The 15,834-nt window shown below is 36.4% G+C and overlaps 1 protein-coding gene across 1 annotated transcript in view; it reads right to left on the reverse strand.

The window, feature by feature from the left end:
• Positions 1–15,834, reverse strand: part of ATG10 (autophagy related 10) — a 144,905-nt gene that overhangs the window by 50,782 nt on the left and 78,289 nt on the right. Inside the window, exon 4 of the mRNA XM_058168817.1 lies at positions 1,785–1,911. Coding sequence (XP_058024800.1) covers positions 1,785–1,911 — 127 coding nt within the window. The remainder of the gene's footprint in view (positions 1–1,784; positions 1,912–15,834) is intronic.

Below are 15,834 nucleotides of genomic sequence, written 5' to 3' on the forward strand. Positions count from 1 at the left end.
TATATTATTATTATTATTATTATTATTATTATTATTATTATTATTATTATTATTATTATTATTATTATTATTATTATTATTATTATTTGCACAGTCAGCCAGATGTTCAGACTGGGTTTGGCATTTTGTCTACCTATTGAATCCTTACCAAGGACCTGGGATAGACAAATCTGGATGTTTGATGGTGTTACAGATATCGCCACAGGATGGAAGCAATTCCAAGTAAAGCCCCCTTCTCCAATTGACTGATGGCAAATTTGTCAATGCCTATGGAAGTCAAGTGTACTCCAGTTGTTTTGGGACTGCACCAGTGGTTCTGTGGGCATGGCTTTGTGAGGGGGGGGCAATAATGTAACTGGGTAAGCAAGGCCAACTTTTTTCTTTTCTTTTCTTTTTTAACTTTTAAAAGCATTTTTTTTTTTGCCTTTAAAAGAAAAGCCTCTGATGATCAGGCAACTCAGCTGGGATCGTCAGAGGAGCCTTTTAAAAGCATTTTGCTACAACCACTTCAGTCGAAGAGGTTGTAAAAAATGCTTTTAAAAGGCTCTGGCGATCCCAGCTGAGCCGTGCGATCATCAGAGGCTTTTTTTTTAACTTTTAAAAGCATTTTTTCGGCCAAAGAAAAAATGCTTTTAAAAGTAAAAAAAAAAAAACCTCTGATGATCGCACAGCTCAGCTGGGCATTGGGGGGAAGCAGGGATTTTTGCTACCGGTTCTCCAAACCACCTGCCGCCATCGCTACTGGATTGGGCAATCCAGTCAGAACCGGGAGCATTTCACCCCTGGACTGCACCCAAGGCACCTATTATTATTGGTACTACCTTTGTTTGTCTTTGCCATGGTCGTTCTATTTCTATTTGTAGATCTTTGCATTTTGTTATCTTCTCCAGTTTTTTCTCTTCTATTCTGCTGTCTCCAAGCACTGCCACATCCACTATCCAGATTTTTTTGTCTTTCTTATCGACAACTGTTAAGCCCGGGGTATTATGTGGCAAGTGCCTGTCTGTACTATTGTTGTTGTTGTTGTTGTTGTTACCTCAAGGCAGAGAACATGCCTAATATTTTGTCTCCTATTTTCCCTACAACAACGCTGAGTTACTGGGCTGAGGGAGACTAACCCAGTTATCCAGGTTTTTGTGCCCAAGGCAGGCTTACAACTCAAAGTCAACTTGTTTTTTCAAACTATTCTTCAAGTTGTCTGGAAAATTTTGAGAATTGAAGTCTATACATCTGGACAGCACTATAGTTGGGAAAAGCTACTCTAATCTGCTGATTAAAGATAATTAACAATGGTCTTCAAGATTGAGAAGTTCTCTACCTTCCTAAGCAATGTAAAAAAACTAAGAAATTATATACATAAAAGCTACATATATAACCAACCCTTGGCACTCTTTTTAAAAACAGAACAGCTGAAATATGATTAACCTGTTTTCATCATTAAAACTTCCTGACTTAGATTTTTTTCCCTAACAGTGACCTCAATAACTCTCAAGGCCGAATATTCCATTTATGAGGAAGGTCCAATGTTTTTAACATTAAAAAAAAATAAGTAAAGAAAATGATCATCACAGTTAGGCTTGCTGCCAGAATTCTAAAGATCAAGTTTCTTCAGGCAGAGATGATATCATCTACCCTTAAGATACTAATATTTGCAGATACTGAAATATCTTACCTGAAATAAATCATAAACCACTTATTCATTTTTTTTATTTTCTTGTCTGTTAAATTCAAAATTTATGTCATTATGTATGTTTTAAATATTTGCTTGATACAGAAGCACTTACCTAAAAAACTTGCCCTAAAATAAAGAACAGGAGCTTGATAACTGCAGGAATATAGAACATGATATTCATAGCGAATCACCTCTGATACTTCAGATACTCCAGCCTCTTGAGAATCATCCAGACCTTCCTGAAACATAATTTATACTAGTAAACACATGGCTGTGACAAAAAAAATAGCTTATTGTTTCAAATCAGTATATATATAAAATAATAAAAATTGCTATATCATTTATTATGCATACATTGTATTACATCATAATATGTCAACCTGAAAATTGATGGTTTATTAAAAAAAAAACGCACACAGGAATACAAACCCAAACACACACGTATGTGTGTATGAGAGAGAGGGAGTGTTTAATATACTTGTGACAAAATATTTTTAAATAAATAAGTTCACTCACTTGTTCTAGTAATAATTAGATCTGGGGGTATCATCTTATATGATTCGAGCAGTTCAACTACCAGTCTCATTTTTTTTTTAAAAAGTTCTCTAGGTTTATCCATATATTTATTGTCTTACTATTTAAAATGTCAAGAAGATTTCTTAGTGATATCACACTAAATATCACCATTTGTGATTATACTTAAAGTTGTGTCTCTTTCATGACCACTCAGACTCCTTTGGAATAGCTTCCCCTTAAAATTCAGAGAGCAACAACCTATTAGCTTTTGGGAGAGATATGAAGATCTGGATCTTCACTCAGGCATTTTGCTAAGGTGGAAGTTAGCCCAGCAAATGCAAATGTAAACTTGGAATTAATTGGATGCTATGATGCTGTGATGGGCTCTGTGCTGCTATTGTGGGGTTTTGTGATTTTATGAATGTTGCTGTGAAGTGCCTAGGATTATCATGTATAAAATAGAAGGATATATAAGTTTTCTAAATAAATAAATACATTTGGCCAATCAGCGTCATGCAGTCAGTATCACACAGAGAGAGAATCTACAACACATTTGAAAAAAAGTCTTTTCTCTTTCAGGACTCAGCTATGGACAGAACAAGCCCATCTGAGTTGAAAGCCATATGCTTAGTTTCTCTTCAACTCAATGCACTATAATTGTGTACTCAAAATGCTTCACAAATGTCACATACAAAACTGGGGTAACCCATCATGCTAAAGTATTGTTTACTTACCACCATTCACTGAATAATGCATAGTTGTCTGCTTTAATATATCATGGTTTATAAGCTACAATGTCTAATTTCCCAAAATATTTAATACTGTAAGCTGTCCAAGGTTATTCTGTAACATTGTAAGTTGTCCAAAGTATTGGCAGCCAATAAATTTAATAAATAAATAAATAAATAAATTGGCAGCCAAAACCATAAAACTAGAGTAAAATGCTTACATTTATAATTAACTCCTGATTATTGTAGCAGAAAGGGGTCAGACAGAAAAAAGCAGTACTGCGTTGTGGCATCACAATTCTTTTTCTACATTTATCACAATCTAAACCATGTGCTTGTGGTCATTACTGTTCAAATATTTATTTTTTTAATAAATAAATATATATTTTTTATTTGTTTATATGCCACCTTTATTATTTTTACAAATAACTCAAGGCAGCAAAAACATCTAATCCTTCTTTCTTCTCCTTCTCCTATTTTTCCCACAACAACAACCCTATGAGATGAGTTGAACTGATTGTGAGTGATTGGCTCAAGGTCACCCAGCTGGCTTTCATGGCTAAGCAGAACTTGAATTTACAGTCTCTTGCTTTCTAGCCTGATACTTTAACCACTAGACCAAAGTAGCTCTGGATTGAGATAGATCGAGTCTAAAATGGTGTGACTTATCTAAGGCTATTTAATGAATCAAAGCTAAGAATCAGAGGCTTTCTTTTAGCCAATATAATATTCCTAACCTATTACATCTATAGGGTTTCTTCCAACCAAGGAAAGATGTATGGATATTCGAAGGGGAAAAAATATTACATTAGAATCACAGACAATTCACAGAGCCAAACTCATACAGAATTCAAAATGTGATTAAACCTTAAGAATGAAATTGTACATTGAGCTGTGTTTATTAATTCATTATTACTAACAAGTTAGGCTAGATAAATATAATTGTATTATCTATTTTACTTATTACACTAAGTTGATTGTCTATCATTGACAATCTTTTGATCACTTTGAATAGTAAAACATCCTTCTGTATAATTCAATTGATAGAGAATAAATGTCAAAACCTAAATTTATATTGGTGGTAGGTTTATAATACTATTTTTAAAAATAAAATTAAAACTATTTACTTTTATACCAGCCTTGATCTTATTGTTCACCTGCACAAACTATATATATTATAATTCATATGATAATAGCAGCTTAAATTACTGAAATAAAACTGACAGTAAACATACCACTACTAGATTAGCCTTAAATATAATGAAAAATCTATACTCTCACTTCTCACAGAAGTAAGAATATAAGGCATTCATTAAATCCTTCCCAAAGACTACAATAAGTAATTTCCTTTGCAAACATAAGTAGTCATTTGGAAATGAAGCCATTTTACTTTTTGAAAACATTTATCATGGACTGAGAGAAAGGCAAATATTAGAATATACATTACTATAGTTCAACCAATATATTCCCAGAATGTAAGCAGATATTCCTATCAGAAAAACATATATGTGTTCAAACACTGTATACTTCCAAACTTGTATCCTATATGGTTTGAAAATTTGATATACCCTTAGTAGTTAACCAACTGTAAGGGAGATCACTGTGCAGTTGTTGTTGTTTTTATGCGCAAAAAATTAAAGAGCTTAAAGAAGCAATTAAAAACCAAATAATTTAAGAATCTGTTTCAACCATAGCTGGTTCTACCTTTTCTCATACTCTTAAAAAATCTTACTTCTTCCTGCATTACAGAAACATTTCATACTAAGCCAAATTTAGTACTGTATTAGAAAACAAACTGAGATAAGAAATGTATAGGTGGTCCTCGACTTATAACCATTCATTTAGCAACCATTCAAAGTTACAACGGCAGTGAAAAAAGTGACTTATGACCAGTCCTGACACTTACAACCGTTGCAGCATTTGCACATCACATGATTAAAATTCAACACTTGAAATTTGCATGTACGGGATTCCATCATCCAGGATCATGTGATCCTTATTTGTCAGTGAGCCTGACATGAAAAGTCAATGGGGAAGCTGGATTCACTTAATGGCCACATGAATCATTTAACAACTGCAGTGATTCAACTGGCAAAAAGTCATAAAATTGGGTGCAACTCACTTAACAACTACTTTGCTTAGTTAATGGAAATTCTGGTTCCAATTGTGGTTGTAATTTGAGAACTATCTGTACCTATTTTTTTTTTTAAAATATCAAATTAAGCACAATGTTTTTTACAAAGTCAGAATGAGAATCAGAATCGAGCTGGAAGGAGCCTTGGAGTCCAGCCCCCTGCTCAAGCAGGAGATCATATTCCATTTCAGACAAGTGACTATCTAGTCTCTTAAAATCCTCCAGTGATGAAGCAGCCACAACAGCTTGTCTGAAGGCAAGCTGTTCCACTGGTTAACTGTCCTCACTATTAGGAAGTTTCTCCTCAATTTCACATTACTTCTCCCCTTGATTAGTTTCCATCCATTGTTTCTTGTCCTCACCTCTGGTGCTTTGGAAAATAAATTTACCCCTCTTCTTTGTGACAGCCTTTCAAATACTGGAATACAGCTATCATGTCCCCCCAGTCCTTCTTTTCTCTAGAATAGCCAAACTCAAATCCTGCAACCATTATTTATATGTTTTAGTCTCCAAGCCTTTATTCAACTTAGTTCAGGGGTGTCAAACTCAAAGTTGCAGACCAGATCCAGCCCGCAATGTGGTAGGATCCAGCCCATGGGGCTGTCCTGGTCTACCCAATGTGAAGAGAAAAGATCAGGCCACCGTGGCTTTGGCCTGGTCCACCCAATGCAAAGAGGAAAGATCAGGCCAGCCTGGCTTAGGCCCGGTCTATCCAATGTGAAGAGGAAACATGCCAGCAGTTTGGGGAGTGGTGTCAAGTTGGCTACGCCCACCCAGTTGGCCACACTCACCCAGTCAGCCATGCCCAGCTGGCCCCCTGAGGTCAACCATAGCCTTGATGCGGCCCTCAATGAAATTGAGTTTGACACTCCTGTCTTAGTTGCTCTTTTTTGCACTTTTTCAAAAGTCTCAACATCTGGATGCAATATTCCAGGTGTGGTCTTATTATAACTTTATAAAGTAATACTAACACTTCACATGATTTTGATTCTATGCCTCTGTTTATACAACCAAGGATCTGATTAGGTTTTTTTGGCTGCTGCCAAAACACTGCTGATCATCCTCTAAGACTCCAAAGCCCCTCTCACAGTTACCATTTTTGAGCCAGGTTTCACCTAATCTATACTTGTATCTTTGTTTTTTCCTGCCCAAGTGTAAAACCTTGCTTTTCCCCACATTAAATTTCATTTTTTTGGATACTGAAACAAATAATTTAACTACAGAAAACTGCTGAATAAGTATATAGTTTCATGTAGGGATATATACAGTTTTGCTACAGATTTTAACTACATATTCAGAGCACAGGATCATTAGCTTATCTTATTTCTACTTCCATAGCTATTTCTTCATCCTATAAACTTACAAGAACTTCTGAATCCTCCTTAAGGCCAATACTAATCCCTTTTTATTTGGTAAACAGTACTAACAGGAGGCATGACATGACATCTAGAGTACTCATGTGTAATCCTTTGCTGTTCACTAGGGTGAATACAAAGAAGAAGTAAACCTTGGTGTCTGCAAATGTTGATAGCATTATTTTAATCATTTTCTGACAGAAATGTCAGAAGAAATAACTGCTAATAATATTAATAAGTGAAAAGAATTATCAGAACTTTTAATTACACCAATGTTTTGTGAAGTGAATGGTAAAGTAGTCATTTATATACTGGCAAGTAAATCCCTCCTATGCTCAGACATTCAGGTGTCTACTGGTTAGCTGTTCCAAAATTATGAGGAAAAAACCCCTAGGTAAGCCCTCTAATTTCCTTTCCCCCAAGGCTGTGATAGTATTTTGTTTTTTCAATGCACAACTATCGCTGCTTCAGAGGACAGCCAGTTTAAATTTAATTTTAGTTTACCCTTTGATGCTTCTGCCTCTTAATAGTAAAATGTTTACTAGAGACTAAACATTTTTGTTTCTGATTTTGAATTAAGCAATTTCCCATTACAATGAAACACAGTTTAAATTATATATTCAAGAAAGTCAGGATTAAGTCATGGCTTAGAATTCTAGCATATTCAATAATTTTAGTTTATTTATGAATATTCAAGCTTCCATTTTATAAGTAAGCATAGTTCAAAATCAGAAATGGATGCTTTGTATTTCCTCTGTAAAGCAGAGTTTAATGAGTTTAATGTCACATTTTACTTTGGTCTAGAAGCATACACAGTGTTTATAGTTCACTGTTCTTTCCAAGAACAGCAGTGTTGTGCAAGCAAAAATCATATTCACAAGATGACTATAAGAGGATTTTTGGTGTTTTTTTTTACTTTTTTCAGTCTTCCACACCATAATTCATATTATTCCAAGTTATCAAACTTCAGCAGCAACTTCTGCTGGGTAAAAGATATTGAACAAGTAGATAAGCTCAGCACATCTGGCTCTCTAGAAACTGCTAGCAAAAACCTCATTCTTTTTTCACTTTTGGCTATGTTAGTTAGATCTAATGAAAACTCGAGTTCAACAACATCTAGAGAGTCAAATGTTATTAATTCTGTAATAGCAGAAAGAAATTCATATGAATCTGTTACAAACATTTGTGTCTCATTATATAACACAAATAAGCTGAGTTTACCTATTAACATGCATTATATGAACAATTTATTAGTATCTTCATAAATAGAGTTCTGTTTGTAGTGTTTCATAGATGAGTTAATTTTGTGTTATCATACTTATAAACCGGAGAGATTGTCACTGATTTCAACTAGGTTTTGAATTGTGAAAGACTGAACTTGTAAGTATAGCCTGTGATCAAAAGATTTGTAATTGTTATTCAGGGTTTAAAAACAAAATAAAGCTGTTTATAACTATATTTTAGAATTGCTCCAAACCAGTTGATTTTTTTAGTTGTTGCTTCTTCATAGCAATATTACTTGCTGTACAGCATGGGGAAACCAATCTGGAACTGCCTGTTTTCTAAACAAATTGGGAAGTTGTCATCAGGAAGCATCTGTTTTATTACATTCAATAAAAGCATTCTTGTACTATCATTTTGGAATACTAAGTATAGTAGATACCAGGCTCACTGCCTCTATCTCATCTCATCTCATCTATTATGTAAAAAAACCAGCACTACCTAATTAGTATGCAAGGTTTTCACAAATCTCAATAACTCTTCAGTATTTTAATCCTATGTTTGCTCTCAAATGTGAAGGGATCTGCTCTTTTTAAAGCTACTTGTTAAAAATTACCTTAAAAATTAATCCAAAATACAGATTTCTGCTTTTGTAAACATGGTAATTGTACATTTTCTCAGAAAGCTGTTCAGCAAGATCCTTCAAGCAAAGTTCAATATAGTGGGAGCTGTTAATTTGGCAGCATTTCAAAAGGATCTGGAACCCAGCCAACATCAACTGGCCTAGGTTATGGAAAAACACAGAGAGGGAAAAGGTTCTTTAGAAGAAGAGGAAAGTTGCATCTTTTTCTACTCTCAAATACTGACAACACTTGATCCAAAAACCATGTATGACATGTATGTGTATGTGTGTGTGTGTGTGTGTAGATAGATAGATAGATAGATAGATGATAGATAGATAGATAGATAGATAGATAGATAGATAGATAGATAGATAGATAGATAGATAAAATAAATACCAGTAAATATAAATATATAATGTTCCAGCAGGAATACATTACCATCACCACCCTCTCATTGTTCTTACATTCTCCCACTGTCTCTTGTATTGCTAATCAAAGACCTTTTCAGAATTCATACTAGTCATAAAGAATTATTCCCATTCAAAAAAGAGAAAACAAGAGACAGACTTATTATAACATCATCATTTGTTTAACTATGATTTATTAAATAAATGACAATGCCTGGGTTTAGTTAATACAATAAACCAAAGCCAAACAAATTATGTTATGTCTTATTTTGTTGCTTGAATTAGTCCATAGAGTTTCAAACATAATCAGCTAAAATGACATTCAGTAGGCTACGGGTATGTAACTTACTCTTCCTGCTGTTTATGAGCCTGTAATTTTATTTATTTGTATAGCTGCCCATCTCATCAAAAGCAACTCTGGGTGACATGCAGCAATCAGATAAAAACACAAATATAAAAACAACGGATATAAAAAATATAGAAATCTGCATTAAGAAACAAATAGCATAAAAACACATATACAAATCTTTAGGTACTGAGAGGATAAAAATGACCATCTCACCAATGGGGCCATCTAAGTACATCTCCATTATCCTAGGTGCTCCAGACCTGATAACATAACCAGGTCTCAAGGGCTTTCCACTAAAGAGACAGAGTTAATCTAATTTTGGGAAGGAGAATGTTCCATAAGATGGGCACTACAGAAGAGAAGGCACGTCTCCTGGGACCTACAAAATACGGGTCCCTAACTGATGGTTCCCTCAGGATGCCCTTTCTACCAGATCTAATAAGGCAGGCCGAAATAACTGGAGAGAGGTGATCCCTCAGATAACCTGATCTCCTGCCATCATGGCATAAAACCAGCACTTTATATTTAGATGTGGAAGCAAACTGGCAATCCATGCAGCTTGTGATGCAGAGGGGCAACATACACATAACTACCAGTGCTGCTGTGTTTTATATCAGCTGAAGCTTCTACATAATCTTCAAGGGTTTTCCCATGCAAAGGGCATTGTACCAGTCTAATATGAAAGAGAGTAGGGCACGAGTGACTTTAAACCTGCCAATCCAGGAACGGGTCACAATTGCCACCTGCTCATCAAGCAGTAGTTACGAATCTAGGACTGGGATGGCGAACCTATGGCATGCATGCCAGAGGTGGCATGCAACACCCTCTCTGTGGACACACGAGCTATTGCCCCAGTTCAGCTCTGCTGCACATGCACAGAGGGCAGGGCGCGTGCGGGAGCCGCTGCACATGCCTAAGGGGTGGGGTGTGTGCATGCGTGGGACCCGGGTGCATGTCTAGGGCTGTGAATGCATTGCATTTTGGGGGGGTTGGGCGTGCACGCATGCATTCGTGCACATGCATTTTGGACCCTTGGTCTGGAAAAGGTTAGCCATCACTGATATAGGAGGACTTTCAGATTATAATATTGTTGCAGTATGGTACATACAAAGTATGGTGCAGAAGAAGTAAAATAAAGATTAGAAGGAGAAAGAGAAAGAAGACTAGAGGGAAAAAATCTGAAATAGACTTTTTACTTAAGAAAAAAAAAGGAAAGAGTTGTAGATCCAAATGACTGGAATTGATGAACCATGAGACCATAACTCATGGAGAGGTAGCACTGTTCGGTAAATGACTTCTGTGCCTGAGATGAAAGCAGATCATGTGAATTACCAGAGTAACTGCCTGAAATTTATCTGATCAGTCCACTGAAAAGTAGAAGACAAGATGGTATGAGAACAGATACAGTTGCATCTGAAACACAAAATGAAGAATCAAAAAAAGACAAAAAGACAAATGAACAGGGAAAATAAGAATGAGCTGAAAAGGGGGAAATAATGACAAAAGAAAGAAAAAGGTAGCAAATTGAAGGTGGATTAGGGAAAAGGAGGTGAAAATTACATTAAATGGCAGGTCTCTGCCAGTTAGGACAGCTGCACAAGAGATCTCCTGGAACTGACTTTGATGAAATTAACCTGAGTTCAAGTTGAGATGACAGAATAATAAACATAGGAAATAAAAGATGAAGGAGAAAGAAAAGAGAGTACATTCTTTCTCTGAGTGAAAGTTGTAGCATTCAGATATGAGACAACCAAGAAAGGTGTTCTGTCTCTTTGACCACAATTGGTAAGAATCGAGTAGTTAAGGATTGGTTGCTAGAGAAGAAAGAGGGCTGACTATTTACCCTTGGGAATAATGATTTTGGAAAGTAGACGTGTGTATTCAAGTCTAGTTGCCGGGTACAATTATTAATATTGCAGTTGGAGCTAAATTAGAAGGAAAATCGTTATCTTGTACACTATTTGATTGGACAAGGCTAAAAGAAAAAAAGAAGTGACAGGCAGGGAGAGGTAAGATGGGAAATGGGTACAAGCTGTTCCGTGGGAAGAGAGTTTGTAAATGTGATGCCAGTATCAATTTCCATTCCCCAATTCTGATCTCTTGATTCAGGAACTTCATACTTAGGCTGATGCCATTGAATGTCAAGTTGTCTGTAACAAACTTGTCTATGGTGAAACTGTGAATGAAGGATCAGACCTGGAGTCCATCTGGTTGGAGAGTGAAATGGGGGCAGTCCTCCTCCTCAGTGAGATCGATCCAGCTGAGTACTAAGCAATACATTAGCCTCAACCATACAGTTCCAAGCATAGGTATAATGCCACATTTGTAGGTTCACCAGAAGTACAAGCTGGGGTTGCTGCTATTTTATAATCTCCCAGCTGTATAGCAGCCAACCTTCACCAAAGTAGACACTGATATTGTAATGAACATTATTGGATTGCAGTATGGCCACACAGGATGTTTTTAAGTACCACTTGTCTGATAATATCTAGCAAAAAAACTACTGGTGCTACAATAAATTGACACCTAATGTGTCAAAGCAAATTTTTATTTTGTGTTTCTCTGTCTCTGTCTTTCTCTCTCTCTCTCCCCCCCTCCCACCCCGCTCTCACATACACACAGACACGTTCCAAAAATAAGTATTCATTGCTCATCAACCAAGTAAGATACAGATATTTAGAAAATCTGGAAAAGAATAATCTTTCCAATAAATGCAGCTTTTGCATTTATTCAGGAAATACATTCTAGGCTACCTGTATATGAATTAGGTGCCAACAAAAGGAACCTTCCTGACTAGAATACATATTTTTCATTGCCTCAACATCACTAGTTACATCCCAAATTCTACATTTCCTATAAGGCTCACTTTCCCTTGAGGCAAGGTAAAGCAGTACAACAAATGAACATGAATATATTTACAATATCATACAAATACTAGATTAAAATTTCTTTGGGATGCTGTCAGGACTTGTCTACTTGGTTTGATGTTATCTGTATACTTTATTCTACCTCCCAGGTATTCCTAATTACTGCCAAAATCCCCTTATTGCTTGCATTCACTGACCCACATATCCACTTGCCCAATACAATCAGCTTATTTTGGCGGTTTGGCAGAATTTACTGAACTGAATCCAATTCTTTGCTTACTCAATAATCTGGAAACAACCAGGGAAACATATGTGCTCCATTACATACAATGTTGTAGAATCAGAACACCTCACAATACCATTGCTTTTCAATAACTGTTATTTCAAAACCATTGGGAATAATTTTTGGCATGTGAACAGAACTTCCTTGAGTCTGAATATGGACCAAATAGATCAAGAATCAAAGAGGGTTATAGGTGGTTATTTCAGCTGCAGACCATGAAATCATGGTACTAAGAAAAACATCCAAAGATGCAAATTATGCCTTAAAGCATCTTTCATCACCTTGCATTCTTTTCAAAGTTAATTTTCTTCTGAAAAATCCTAACAATCAGTAAAGATTATAGGCTTTTCAAGAACTCACTAACAGACCATTACCATATTATAAATACCTTACTCTTACATTGCTTCTATAAGAAGTCCTAATTCATGATAATACCAGGCTGGGAACTCTTCCCAGCTTTTCCCAACTATTTTTCAACTTTTATATCACTGTTTTAATTATATTTTAGAAAAGAAATATTTTGTACATATTATGAGGTTGAAACTATTTACACACTCTGTAAATAGGTTCGTTTGTAACAAACATTTGTAACAAACATTTTATTTAATTAATTTTATTTAACTTTTAGAAGATATTTATCACAAAGGCTAGGATTTTTTACCTGTTTAAATTTTGGGTGATGGAACAGAAGAAAGTATATTAACTACTGAAAGCCTGAGCAGGTTTGCAATTACCTTGAGATTCATTTGAATGGTACAAAGAAGACAAAGTTTTGTGTGCCTTAAGGGGAATAATACAAAGATTTTTTTTCTTTGTAAGGAAGTGACTTTCTCCTAATGCTAGTTATCCTGCCTTTTGATCCTACTGCAATAAACATCATGGGGAAATTGTTTGCTTCCTTTCTCACACAAAAGGCACGTTCATGAATAACAATAAACCATAATTAAGTTCCAAGCACAGGCAGGAATCCCCTCTCCCTTTCCCTCCCTTGTTATTTGTAGAAGAATAAACCAGGCTTCAGGTTTGTTTCAGAAGATTCAAGGCTTGTTATGTAAAATCCAGAGATAGTTGTTTAAAATTATTTTCTAAACTAAATCTTGGGTGGTAGAAAGCAATCTAAGAAAGCCTGAGAATTTGCCAATGGTTCATTTACTAACTTCACATGACAAATTTCCAAATTACTAAAGTATTTTCTTCCCTTATTTCCATACAGAAGAAAAAGAGACCAAGCAATGTATTCTCATCACATGCAAATTCACTCTCTATCGCCAAAAAAACATGTTTAGATCTACCTTTGGAACCAGGAGGAAAAAAATTACTTCCTTCTTTAAAGTAGAAACTGGTAACATACAGAAATAAGAACTCCATCATCATCACCACCATTGCTATTATCATTATTGCAAACAGAAGTTATATATGTATGTATGTATGTATATATGTATGTATGCATGTATGTATGTGTGTATGTATGTCTGACTACTGAAACATTCAGTGCTGCCATTCAATAGCTTCTTACAACTTTATGGTCATATTTAACAAATGTGTTTATCAATTGCTGCTTTCCTACAGACTTCTAGCAATTTTTTCAAAATAAAAGCAAAGGGATTTCCCATCGTGAATTTTCCTCATTTCTTCTAATTGCTGTTTATGTCCCACCACAAGCCTGTGTAAACAAGGCATTACGAACTCTAGCTGACCAAATCATGGAGGCTGAAGCCAAACACCCTGATTCACTGGCCATTGTTTTGGGAGATCTAAACAAGGCAAACTTAAGAAAAGAGCTACCAAAATACTTTCAGCATGTCAATTGTCCCACCAGAGGCAAGAATACTCTAGACCATTGCTACACAACACTAAAAGATGCTTATCGGTCTTTACCACATGCAGCTGTAGGACACTCTGATCATTGCATGATTCACCTTGTACCTGCTTACAGGCAAAGACTTAAAGCAGGGATGTCCAATCTTGGCCCCTTGAAGAGTGGTGGACTTCAACTCCCAGAATTCCCCAGCAAGCAACTTGCTCATGTTTATAGCTCATGCTGGCTGGGGAATTCTGGGAGTTGAAGTCCACCATTCTTCAAAGGGCCAAGTTTGGACACCCCTGACTTAAAGCCACAAAACCAATAATTAAATCAGTGAAGACCTGGACGGAGGAATCAAAATTAAAGCTACAGGCATGTTTTGACTGCACTGATTGGAATATTTTTAAAGATACCTCTGCAGACCTGGATGAACTCACAGATGCTGTAACATCATATGTCAGCTCCTGTAAAGACCTATGTGTACCTACAAGGAACTTGCGAATATACAGTAACAACAAACTTTGGTTTACACCTAAACTTAAGCAGCTACGACATTCCAAAGAGGAAGCCTACAGAAAAGGTGATAAAATGCTGTACAATCAGGCCAGAAATGCACTAACAAGGGAGATCAGAGCAGCAAAAAGAAGCTACTCTGAAAAGCTAAAGAATCAGTTTTCAGCAAATGAACCAGCAAACATGTGGAAAACTCTTAAAAATATCACCGGCTATGGCAAACCTCCTTCCCAGGCTGAAGGTAATCAACAACTAGCAGATGACCTGAATGAGTTTTACTGCAGGTTTGAAAGGAAACTACAGCCACTTATCTCCACAACCCCCATCTCAGACACACCAACAACAGCCAAGCCTCCTACAACTGACCCCATTTCATTGGGTTCACAACCCCTAGTGATCACAGAAAAGGAAGTGCAGGACCTATTTCACAGACAAAAGCCAGGAAAAGCTCCAGGCCCAGACAAGATAACTCCTTCTTGCTTAAAAGTCTGTGCTGACCAATTGGCCCCCATCTTCACCCATATTTTCAATAAATCACTAGAGATGTGCTATGTTCCTTCTTGCTTCAAACGCTCTACCATCATCCCAGTGCCGAAGAAGCCCACCATCAAGGAACTGAATGACTACAGACCAGTTGCTCTAACATCTGTAGTCATGAAAACCTTTGAAAGGCTAGTGCTTTCCTACTTGAAAACCATCACGGATCCGCTGTTAGACCCCTTGCAATTTGCATACCGAGCAAATAGATCAACAGATGATGCTGTTAATATGGCTCTGCACTACATCCTACAACATCTTGAGTCTCCAAAGGGTCCTTTTTGTAGACTTTAGTTCAGCATTCAATACCATCATTCCAGACAGTCTTCTAACTAAGCTAAACCAGCTACAGGTACCGGAACAGACTTGTAAGTGGATCACAAGCTTCCTAACAAACAGGAAGCAGCAGGTGAAGCTAAGCAAGATCACATCAAATACCTGTACAATTAGCACAGAGGCCCCCCAAGGCTGTGTGCTCTCCGCACTTCTCTTCTCTCTGTATATCAATGACTGCATCTCCAATGATCCATCTGTTAAGCTACTGAAGTTCTCAGATGACACAACAGTGATTGGTCTCATTCGAGACAATGACGAATCCGCATATAGACGAGAGGTCGAACGACTAGCCTTGTGGTGCAACCAAAACAATCTGGAAGTGAACACACTCAAAACCGTAGAAATGGTGGTAGACTTTAGGAGAAACCCTTCCATACTTCCACCTCTCACAATACTAGACAACACAGTATCAACAGTAGAAACCTTCAAATTTCTAGGTTCTATCATATCGCAAGATTTAAAATGGACAGCTAACATCAAAAACATCAT

Source organism: Ahaetulla prasina, chromosome 2, assembly GCF_028640845.1.
Source record: "Ahaetulla prasina isolate Xishuangbanna chromosome 2, ASM2864084v1, whole genome shotgun sequence".
Taxonomy (NCBI): domain Eukaryota; kingdom Metazoa; phylum Chordata; class Lepidosauria; order Squamata; family Colubridae; genus Ahaetulla; species Ahaetulla prasina.